The sequence below is a fragment of the Oryzias latipes genome, chromosome 6 (genome assembly GCF_053564925.1).
Source record: "Oryzias latipes strain Hd-rR chromosome 6, Olatipes_Hd-rR_3.1".
NCBI lineage: Eukaryota > Metazoa > Chordata > Actinopteri > Beloniformes > Adrianichthyidae > Oryzias > Oryzias latipes.
In genome coordinates, this window is record NC_136242.1 from 26,265,943 (window position 1) to 26,278,344 (window position 12,402).

General features: G+C 39.5%; 1 protein-coding gene across 5 annotated transcripts in view; it reads left to right on the forward strand.

The window, feature by feature from the left end:
• Positions 1-12,402, forward strand: part of ldlrad3 (low density lipoprotein receptor class A domain containing 3) — a 103,897-nt gene that overhangs the window by 44,000 nt on the left and 47,495 nt on the right. For 3 of the 5 annotated variants that reach the window (XM_023955937.2, XM_078948909.1, XM_078948910.1), the window contains exons 3-4: positions 5,335-5,460; positions 7,326-7,460. In XM_023955937.2, coding sequence (XP_023811705.1) covers positions 5,335-5,460; positions 7,326-7,460 — 261 coding nt within the window. The remainder of the gene's footprint in view (positions 1-5,334; positions 5,461-7,325; positions 7,461-12,402) is intronic. The other 2 variants (XM_023955938.2, XM_078948911.1) reach the window with 1 other exon arrangement.

A 12,402-nucleotide genomic window follows, 5' to 3' on the forward strand; every position in this document is an offset into this window, starting at 1 on the left:
AAGGCCTAGACAGTAAAATGTGTGATCATTTTGATCCGCAGGCTGACTTGATTGCCCTTCTTGCTTACATCGTGACTCTCTTACCCATTGATTTTTTCCCCCCTTCAGAAAATCTCTCCAAGGTCAGAGAAGTCTTTGAAGTCCTTAGCTGTCTCCAGCCTTTCTCCGCCTGTCTTCTCTCCACCCTGCTCTCCATGGGTTCTCCCCTCTTCCAGTCTGCTGTCAATCATACATGTCTACCATGACTGAGCTCTACCTGTGCTGAACAAGTTATTTTGCTCTTTGAAGAACTAAGGGGGAAGTGTTAAGGGGAGCACAAGCCAGTGAGCCAGCATTTAATATTGATGCTGATATCACAAAGGGGGATGGTCAGATACACTAATTTACATTTGTGTTACAAAATAGAAAGATTTATTTTTATGTAGTTTCAAAACATTTTGAGTAAAAAAAACAGACATTTTAGATTAGTTCTTTTTAGTTTTGTTTGATTACTGACAAAAAGAAATGCAGTATTTCATGATAAAAATGCTGTGTATGGCTACATACACACCGGCTATGTGATGTACATGAAGGAACGCGCTAAACGCAGCTTCTTGACTGCGCTCTTAATCCATGGTGTTCACACCGGACACTTGACTTGGAAGAGGCTTGGTGTAAAAATGATGAGGGGGTCCAAATCTCTTGAATCTTTCTCCAGGCTTTTCTTTCACAGCTCTCTTCCGATATATGAAAGACTTAAGTCAATTTCGTATTGCTTCCTTCCACTTACGGCTGCACCCTATCCGTACATTTATCCCTCCAAGCGAAAGAATATGCAAGAAAACTGTTTTCAATTTATGACATTACTACAGCTTGATGACGTCATCAGTATACACCGGTCATCTACGTTAGCGCGTAGCTGCCAGTGCTTGGAAAATACACAACAGCATTAGTTTTATAACTTTATAATGTCTTTAAAACCAAAACTCAATACTTACATTGAAACATAAAATTCGACCGTTCGGAGCACACCCTCGTGAAGAAATGGGTTTCTCCTCCACAGCATAATATGGATCACCCTACTGGTAGAGGGATAGCCAACCCTAAGTCGCTACGGCTCCTCCTTAACAAAAAAATAAAAAATAAACTTTCAGATACCTCTATAGCTTTAAATTCCCCTATGATTAGAGCAATAGTGAGGAACCAACGGGGTAGGGAAGCTTCAGTTTCGGCTTCAGTGTCATATAATTCATGCCGGGCACAAACTGCAATTATCAATTTCTCCTCTACAATCAATTTTCAAACGGTTGGCACGTCAGTGAATTAAAAGGGAACCCTTCCATACGTCGCTACCAAATCCAAGTCCCTGATTGGTCAAATTTGACCTGGTTTAACTTTTAATGCACGTTCAGTAGCAGCATGTTTTGTATGTATAGCTCAAAAATTGTCGTAGAACACATGAGTTTTAATGAGAAAGCCCAAAACACACATTTATGCACGTTAACATAGACTTTTCACCTGAAGGTGCCACTTGAACACGCGTTGCAGAGAGCGGTGTGAACGCACCTTCCATCTGACTGATGTGAGCGGGTGTGTCTGTTTTTGTTTGTGCGTCCCTTGGCCGCTCGTTTTAATGTCAACATGCCGCCTTTTCCTCTTCATGATCATCCTACCTAGAGGAAACGGCTCGACTGAGAAGCTCATTCGTTTTCATTTGTGCTGCTCAGCAGAATGCTGGAATAAGTTTGGAGGCCATCCAGCTTTCTGCTTGATTTTTGTAAACAACTTCTCCAAAGCCTTAGAGCTGAGAGAAGGAAATTAGGCACAGGAATTAAATTGAGTGGAGACAGACAACAGGTTGGAGGAAATGGATACATTCATGACGATTGAGGGAGAAGAAGAAAATACCTCAGCAGTACCCAAAGGGTAGCAGCAACTTAGTTTATTGATCATCAGGAAAAAAATATGATCATTCATATCATGCATATGTTATTTATTTATTTTTTGTGTTAAGAATGATCATATAATAATCATATCCAACTCTAAATTCAACTGTACATGAAGTTGATTCAGCTTCATGGCTTTAGTTGAGGAAAATGAGCATGTCTACATGCTCAGTTGTGACCGTCAGTTCAACAACAGAAAACTGTCTTTCACAACGCCTGGAGACAGTTCCTCATGAGGGGATGCTGGAGGATGGTTCCAATAAAGCTTTGGCCTTCAACATCACTCATGGCCTGCATATCCACCTCAATCAATGTCCACATCTCTCGGGTTATTCTCTCTCAGCGCTGAGGATTGCAGCTCCTACTTGTTAGCAGTTTTGCCTTGAACTTCATAACCATTGAATCCAAACTGGTTCTTCTCAATTAGCGCTATTGCTGTTTAGCTGCCAGTGTGGCTTAAATTCTGTTTCCATGGCAACTCTGCTGCATCTTTGAACTGCAGCGCCCCTGCTGGTTGCAGGGAAGCCAAGATAACCAGTGGATTGCTATGAAAAATACTCTGTAAAATGATCAAATTCCCCACTTCCACCTCCCTCAAATAATATTAATCTTCTGTTTCTTGCTTAAGTTTCCCTTGCATTTCAGTGAAACACATCAACTTTGTCCCTCCAACCATCCCTGGCTCCCACTCACTATTTCCCACTCATGACTTTGCCCTTCATGTGACTTTTGAGCTAATTTGAAGCCCAAACATTGAGTCACATGAATTTAAGCCAGCAGTATGTGTATTAATGAGGATTCATATGGAGAGGAACTGACTGAGGAATCTCAGAGCAATAAGGCTGCTGTCTTTCAAGCCTTGCAGAGGGAAAAAGAAAATTCAGCACACATGTGCTTGCCAAGAGAGGAACTTTCATCAATTTCCAAAAAATTCAAAATAAATGAATCTAGAATTGGAATTCAGGTCCCCGTGTAAACAAAAAAACAATGAACACCTTGAGATTGAGTATGTTTCCCAACAACTCTTGTGCTTCGTCTTCTAAAATGAGAGTCATGCAAAGTAGGATTGGATTGGAGTCTTGGCTGTCCAAATATACAAATGCAGCCTGGGCTATATACTCATAGATTTGGTTCTGTCCCAACCTCCTCTCGCACTCTGAGGATTAGGTGTCATCCATGGGATGGGCGCTCCAGACTCTTCTTGTTATGTCTTGGCTTCTGCTCTCGCTACACATAATTGCCACAGCCTGAAAGAACTCATAAATCAGCCTGCCACAATGTAATGTAGAGAAAAAAATGTGGGCCCCATGGCATTTGAGATGGCCCAATGCCAACCTTAGAGCTGGCCAATTCCAGCCCAATACCAAAATAAGAGATATATATGTTTAAAACTTTTTTTTTCCCTATAACAAGTGGCTTGTCTTTTTTTTCTTTGAGAGGATGGGGGTGGGGGTTTATTAAGCTTCACAGTTTTATCGATGCAGGACTTAAAGGAAAAATGTGATAGAGGAAAAGAGTATCCTTTAATGTGATGGCATTTTTATTAGTAGGAACAAACAGCGAACGACAACTATAGCAGTTTCTTCCCTATACGTTAAGCCTCAGTCACATGCACCTTTTTGGGGAGTTGATCGTATGGGTGCTGTAGGTTTTTGGGTTGTCCGGGCCCATGGAGGGTCATAGATAGGACATCTTAAGTGTGTCTTGCAGTTAGTTCCCCTTTGAGACTCGTACGGCCACCTCTAAGAACGTCATGAAAATAGAAAGTACCATTGTTGTTCGTGTGGTAAGTGTGTCGTGAAGTGTTTGTAGGGATAATCGGAGCTACACACATTGATGATGTATGGGTGATGCTGTCATATGGTACCCTAACGCTACGCTCATTGATTATTTAAAAGAGAACTGGACTGAGTGAGTGTGACATAACACATAGGAAAGGCCTTACGTCTGGCTCTGGCAAAATGGAGCCAAATCAGTCGCCGTACTTTCGCAAAACAGATGTCGCCTGACCACAGTGTTTGGTCCAATTTGGTCTGAGCCAACGTTTCTGTGATAACTACTATCGCCAATCAGGAAAATCTTGTTTGAAGTCCACACCCCTTCCTCTGAAAGCGAGCTTGGGAGAATCTGTCAATCAAATGTTCGAGGTGGTCAAGAGCGGGCACCACATTCAGTTTATAATGTGAATAATTTGCGATAAAAATCAGTATAATGAAAAAAAAAGAGGAATTGCAAGAATATGTTAAAAAGAGATATCAGAGCAAGAATGGTTGCTCTGACTGAGTAATAACTGCTCATTTCTCAATACAAGTCTATGGGATTTATGCTTCTTGGAGCCAGTGGGTACTTCTTAATTGGAATTTTTGGGGGAGGGACTGCTCAGTCCAGTTCTGTGGTACAGTCCATGGCTGCTCTCTGCTTTGTGTCAGTGCCCGTAGGATGCCCACACAAACCATGCTCCAATTTTGTTTTTATTGCCTAATTTTCTAAATTCTACCAGTAGCGCCCACTTATCACTTGTGCAGCACCAACAGGCGCCTTGTGCAGTCTGCAGGGTTTGGGGAGGTTAGACAAATGAAAAATGTGTGCGAGGTGCCTGCACCTCACCTACTCCCCCTTCACCCGCAGACAGTCCGCATCCCCCCATAAGGGCAGTGCTAAAATGACAGACATTACATCACATTTTCTCTTCACATCATGTATGTAGAAAATAGACCCGAGTTTCCATGTGAAAACATCAGGATCTTCAGACCTTTTCATGTACTTCATTGTGTTTAGTGCAGCTCGACAATGCTCCAACACTCAGAAGTGCTTTCTTTTCTTAATGCATGTCTGTTTTGTTTTATTTACCTCCTGCTGCTGGGGGGTGGGGGTGGGGATTAGGTTGCGCTAAAAGCTCCGGGTTAGCGTTAAACTGAGCATTAACACGTATTGATGTTCTACATTCTCGTCGCTCAGTCTCAGGCCTGTCTTTGGAGATAAGAGCCATGGCCTGCTTAGACTGATTGATGATAGGAGCCAGGCAAACAGTCTCCTGTCCAATTTGTTCTCTGTCATTGTCTGTAACCTGCTTTCCCTTTTTGTAATCTTTCCTCTTCCTTGTTATACTGTAGGTATGAGAAGGTAAAGATAACCAACATCATAAGCTGAATATCAAATTTGGTATTAATTTGATTCTGTTGGAATCCAACTGTACGTATATTAATAGTATATAATTGATATATGAATAATAAAAGATGGATGGTTTGGTACTACTGTCTTGAATGAATTCTACTGCAATTTAGCCATTAAAGCTGATGAAAAACTATTGGGCATTGTTGGTTTCTAAAAATCCTCCCCGCAATGCACAGACTAATATGGAGTTTTTTTCCCTTTTTGCTCTTTTCCCAACTCGCCTTGTCCCTGAAAGCTAAGGGGAAGTCAAAGTGTGCTCCTACGTTCTTCGCCTGTGCAAGTGGCGTTCACTGCATCATCGGAAGGTTTCGCTGCAACGGTTTTCGCGACTGTCCTGACGGCAGCGACGAGGACAACTGCAGTAAGTGTCTCATACATTCCCCACCTCTCAACACATGAGAAAGTCTTTGAAAAATCTTTTTATTTCAGTTTAGCCAACTGGCCATCGCAGGTTTAATTGGAAAACAAGAGTCAGACGCTGAAGGACGCTCTTAAATAATGAAAGAAACATCATCTCGGCAGCATTTTAATTCGATACAAGTATCGCTAAATGAAATATCGGGATATATTGCCGAATCGATTTTTCCCTACAACCCTAGGTGACAGTGAAGACGTTTAAATTTGGAGACTTATAGCGTCAGACTCTGAAAAAAGTTTTTTCATTCTTTTAAACATTCATGAGTTTGTGTCAGTTGATCACACAGTCACTTTGAAGGACAGCAGTAACTTTGAATCACAATTAAGTTCTTGTCTTCATTTATTTCAGCTTTAGAGTCTCAACCATGACAAAAAAAAATATGGTTTCATTTTCTATGAAAAGAACTTCAAATGGTTCTACTGTTATTTTGTAAACATGATTTTTTATGATAACAGTTCAGTGGAAATTGAATGGTCTGTCATCCTTAATAATGATAATCACACCATCAAATAACAGAAATCTGCGTATTTTTTTTTGTATAATGGCATTTTTCCATGAGGAAACCAAGAACAATTTTCTTCTAGGCTTTTAAGGTAAATTTGACCTTTTTTTTAGGGTTGTTAATTTTGAAAAGCAGCAATTTACAACAGTTAAAAGTTGAAAAAAATAAAGAAAATAGAATAAAAATATGAATATGTAAATAATAGCAGTGCCCAAAGTTAACCCCATAAGGTAACCCCATTGGTTCACCAGAGTTAAATAATAATAGAAGAAAAAGAAAGCAGACAGGAATCCATAGTAAAATGCTATTTAAACCCACAGTTTGGCTCTAATAAACCTTTCTAAAACAAATATTTTAGTACCACTGCTCAGTTTTTTGTAAGAAAAAAACATAAATAATGCAAAGAATAGTTTATGGTTAAACATCCATAAAATATGTTTTTATATTCATTTTTGCTAATTTCATAGCATTTGATACAACATTTTGTCTCTGTCTGGAGGGAAGGTGTCATCCTAAAGCTAAAAGAAAAATAGAAAAATTAAGAATTTTAGCTATTGCCAAAAAACAACAAACTTCAAATACATGGTTGTTTTTCATGATGTTTTTTTTATAAAATGTTACCCTTCTTTGAATGTCTTGCAACCTGGTGCCATACACCAGAGATTTTTTGTTATTTAAGTGTGACCCCCTCACCTGCCGTCTATGGCGGAGGATGTGAATTGGGCCAATCACTCGCCTTTGTCAGAGACGGTATTCTTTTTCCTGCGGCGCCGTGCTCACAAATCTAATCTCGCTATTTAAATGGATCTGTGCTCCCTGCTCACAGCGCATACTGCGTCACCGCTGTGTAATTGTCTGGATCCTCTCTCAAGATAATTATGCCTCCTTTTGTAGGAATGAGAACAAAGCAAGAAAATCCAAATTTGTCCTTATAGGGAGTGGCGGTTTCTATGCTGAATGAAAACCTTACAGTTCTTATCAAAAATCAGCGAGCAAAAGCCTTACATACAGCTTTTTGCTTTTACTGAGTCTGACAAAGACTATCTGTCAATAACAGCATTTATCATATATATTTAACTGTTGCCTCTGGCAAGTTTAAACAAACCAAACCTAACCTACATGGTGTCAAATAACTGAAAAAAATATTTCTTTCATAGTGCTTGTGAAGGATTGTTCATGGAGTTAAGGGGGTGTCATAGCTGTTAAATCACAGAGAGCTCTTTTTAAACTAACCGTTACTTTAAGCCTAAAACCTTTTTCTGCAACACGGTATGATGTGATTTTTGACCTCTGACCTCAATCGCAGCAGGTAACCCCCTGGTGTGCTCGGAAACTCGGTTCAAATGTCGAAACGGCCGCTGCGTGGACCGAAGCTTCTTGTGCAACGGACAGGACAACTGTCAGGACAACAGCGATGAAGAGCTCTGCCTGACAACAGCAGGTAAGTGGATCATCCACATCCACAGAGGTAAATCTGCTTTCTGTTCGGCTTAGGTGACAGGAAAGCTGGTTGAGAAAACTGGATTTTTATTTTTTTATTTTTTTTACCTACAAGCCACTGAAAATGGAAGCCATCCATGTGACGCTTCAAGCTACAGATTTCTAAATGTGAGAATGTAAAAAAATTGTTATGAGAAAAAAGATAGATTTTCAATGATTTTTTTAATAGTTTTTCCGAAGAAAATTTAAAAAATCCACTGAAGTCTTAGTGTTGTGACTATATGCAGGAGAAATATATTTGTAAAGCACAATTTAACAAGAGCGCCATTTAAACGGCTTTATTGGCAATCATAATTCTTTTATAGTCTTCCAAGTTAGCTTCAAAATCCAATTATGCCAAATGAAGAGGATGTCTTCTATTAGGGTTTAAAGGGGAGGCAATGGAATAGGGTGTTATTAACTGTTACCTTACAGCATTTTTGCCACATAAAGTTACTCAAAATGAAACAGTGGTGTCATTATTCTGATAATCAGGCGAATGCAGCCTGGTTTCTGTCACGTCGGGCTCATATGCTTGCACAGCAGTCAACTTCTGTCAAAACTTCAACTTTACTTTCACTAGCAAGCCAGCCACTTCTGCAGTCCAATCCTGCTGCACCTACAGCACAGCCCCAGGCATCCAAATGTGAACCTCTCAAAAAGTTCTGATATTTATACAGAATACGTGTCTATCTCGTTCCTCCCGTCACGGTGCCTCAACCCTGGAGAACTAGAATGTTAAAAATAACAGAATAGACTCAGTGAAGGAGAATTCAATAATCCTGGCACAAATAGCTTAAAAATTTCAGAAATTGGAAACACAACACACAAAATGTGTCTGATAAAGAGGTTTGGAGCCGTCAAATAACAGCAAACATCTAAACAGGTATACAGAAAACGTGGATTAAACTTTAAATTGCTTTTAACCCTTTAATACCGGATATGTTGCCTGTGAAACAAAATAACACGCAACATTTTGCGCTACCGTAATTCTTCCACTACCTATATCCAACAGATTACCGGTATTTATGTTGCTTTCTATCTATATACAAGACTTTACTACCATTTTTCTTCGTGGAAAGCAGTTTTTCTCAGCTTTAAAATCTGTTGCAATTAAGTAAGTTGTGTAAATTACATTAATTCAAAGAACATCAACACTAGAGCTAAAGCTCCAGTGTAAAAGGGTAAAGCTGGGGCTCTTCTGTAGTTCTTCTCAGTTTTAAAAACATCTAATCATCTTTGCTGGAGTTCAATATTCTCCTAAAACTCCGAAGCTTCTCCCCTTTTATTTAACTTGTCTTAAATGGTAAAAGCAGCAAAATGTTGATTTTTATTTGTTCTTTGTATGGAAGTGAAAGAAACATCGAGTGGCGGTCAATTTTTAATTACAAGACGAAGCTCCCAGACTGTACAGCTCAATGCAGACTCAGAATGCTGACTTAAACTATACGGTGATGCAGAAATATCGATCCATGTGTGTCCACTGCACTCTCCGTCATTCGTGTAAGGAGATGTGGAAAAAAAGTTCTGCTTGTGTAGAAGGATTTTACAAAAATACAAGCAAGAAGTTACTTTATTTTGGATTTTAAAGTTATTTTTGCTCATTTCTTTATCCTTTCCTAACCAAACAAAAAAAACCCAGATCTGGCAACCTCTCCTATGAGCAAAGGGGACATTATTAGTCTTTTAAAACATTCTGATACATTATCTCATAAAATGTTCATGCACATCAGTATGGATTCAGTTAAGATCTACTGAGTGGCTTATAATGCACCCCACTGCTGGCTCTGAGTGCAGCTATTTATCTCCACATCCTACATAGAGATCGTTCCCTGCCTAGGAGCTGCTTTATTAAAAATCCTGTTAACACCGAGAGGTTTTGCAAAAAACTTTCCCCTTTTAAAAGTTTTACAAAGTCTCAAGTTTTATCTGTTTCTTATCAAAGAGCACTGATATTTTGTAATATCCGGCAGGGGTGGTTGCAGCAGAGCCTGCACAAAAGCCAGATTAGTTTTATTTTTTCCACGTATTTTGATGAAGTTCCACTAGTTTAAGCAGTGCTGTTGACACACAGCGGCCTCACTCTGCTCACAGTTTGCCTCTTCACATAATAAGCACAGACCTGCCGACGACAGATAAGACACGTAATATCTGCTCGGAGCCACCTGAGCCTAACATTTCCTTCACTTTCCTTCTCAGCCACACTTCCTCTGTGGAACTGTTCCCCCTTTTTATTCCTAATTACCTCCTTCAGTGTCTCCACGTTTGCTTCAGCTATTAGCAGCGTCCGCTGAGAGCTCAGCTCACTGTCTGCCAAAGGACTGATTATTATGGTTTTAAGATATGATGATTCGGTTATTCTTCCCTGAAGTGTCAAGAGAAGAAAATTCTCACAAACATCATCAATCTTTAGGGATTTTAACATCATTATTTAATGATATTAGTGTTTTAAATGACTGGCCAAAATGGATTTTTAACACTGCAATGCAGTTGGGTAACCAAAAGAGCATCAAAGCACTGCTGTCATTATTATTATTTTTTTTTTTTATCGAAGCGGTAATTGATTTCTGAAATCTAGACGAGAAAAGTGTCAAACTGCAAAGTAGCAAATCCACTTTTCTATGAATATAATTTGCTGCTGCAATTGACTGAACGTAAAACAAAAACCGCTGTATTAATAAAATATAGTAAACAAGAATTGCTGAGACTGAATTGACAAGTACCAAAAGGTAGCAGAGATGAGTTTTAAGGCTAAGGGTAGAGGCTGTGCTGTAGTCACGTGCACCTGTACGATGATTGAAACGTACGGGAGCTGCAGGTTTTTGGGTTGTCTGGGGCCGTGGAGGTGTTATAAAGAGGAACAACTTTATCTTAAGGGGAGCACAGTTCCCTTGAGGCTTGTCATGAAATTTCATGAAAATGTAAAGGATTGTCATGCGTGTGGTACTGCACAGGGCTCACCATATAATAAGGTGTATCGTCAATGAATAGATGTTTTTTTAAGTGATGTCATATATAATGTGCACCGTTACTCTAAAGAACATTTAGTGAAAACAAAGAATTAGAGATGAACCTTTATTTACTGCCTTCACAGTAATACTAGAACTTCTATGTGATACACTACACGTTGGTGTATTTACAATACCTGTAACTCCTAATCAAAGTTTCCAACATGGAAAACCAGAATAATACTACTAAACTGCCAACCTTGTTAGTAACACCTAAAACCAAAAAACACAGTCCGATGCCGCTACACATTAGGTGTGTTAGCGTACTGTGTGTGCGATGATATCCACCTATGTTTGTAACTGATACTGTGACAGAGCGCCACGTACTTCTTAAAGTTGCTTCAGCATCAGTGAGCATAACCAGAATGAACCTGTATATAAGACACACTGTTGTTTTTTTTTTGTTAAAAATCAAGGCTTACTTATGACGTCCAGGTGATGCTGTCTAAGGTGTCCTTATGCAACACTCTAGTCGTTCATAAGGTGTGAGTACTCTTTGCTGACTTACTTTATTTCCTTATTTAACAGTCAGACTGTTAAATAAGGAAATAAAGTAACACACCTTTCACCTGAACTGCTCTAAAGGGCTCTCTGTGCAGTGCACAGGATTTTGGGGAGTTGAAAAAAAAGAAAAATCACCTATTACACCCCTACTTACCCCTACATGTTTAAGTGTTCGCTACCAACTGTCACTCATGGCATGCCTGTAGAAAAAATGCGCTTGAACACTTTGCTATACAGGCTCACCAAGTGGTCTACGACTTTGATATTTTATGCAGGCCATCTGCATGCCCCATAGAAGTTTGCCCTTTTTTTTTATATTCAGAGAGCCAATATCCACCTCTAAGGGCTGTCGTAACTAAGTCACAAACCGTAGTGGACAGGTGTTGCATTTCCCTCAAGCTCCTTTTTTGTACTTTCCCTTCCTCCCCCTGGTTTAAGGGATGGAGCACAGCACAGAAGAGCATGTTTGTATCTGTAACCAAGTGTGTTGGAAGCGCCACCACAGGGCTCACACTTCAGTCAGATGACTGTGGGACCTCATTGAACATAAGAGAGCCATTGTCTTATCCAGAGCAGCAGTCACATGAGAGCAGAACTCATCCTTCAAATGGACACACAATGAGTTTAAGCACATCTGACAGACTTTTCCGCTAAAAAAAAAAATGCCGGAAAAGAAACCAAACAACCGATGCAGTTTCTGTACAATGCAGTGACCTTCGTTGAAGGTCAACATATTGATGAGTTGAATAAATAAAGGGAATGAGCACATCTGATGGATCTAAGTATTTTTTTTTTCAAACAAAGTAATTGGTTCTAAAGTAATCATCAGACTGTCTCATTACCCAACAATTAACATGCAGGGACTAAAAGTATCAGGTGGCATAGTAGCTGAAAGACGGTGTTAATGGTTCACGCTCACATGTCCTCTGTCTCAAAGAAGATCCTTCTGCATCGTTTTTCCTTGAAACGGGCTTTGAAGTAAGAGACCTCAGCAGTGTGGGGATGTGTAAGTGCTGGGAATGTAAGAAAAGAGGGGCCAGAGGATGATGTGAGGGCTTCAAACACTCAATTGGCTTTGTGGGTTTTAAAGATAAGGCATCCTTTGTGTAGTCATGAGCATCAAAGGATTGTTATATGTGTGTGTGTGTTTGTGTGTTTTGTTTCTGTACATACAAACTTTGTGAAGTTATGGCAATAAGGCTATTGTTCTATGGTTTTACACATCATAAAAAAAGGTTTTTGTTCTTTTTAATCTTTTGAAGACTATTATTCATCATCCGTTCACTGCTAAACAACAAATATATCCTGAAAATGCACAAGCTGTTATAAAAAATACTCTTTGAAACATTAAACTATTAGTTAATACATTTACATACATGCAACCTTATTCCG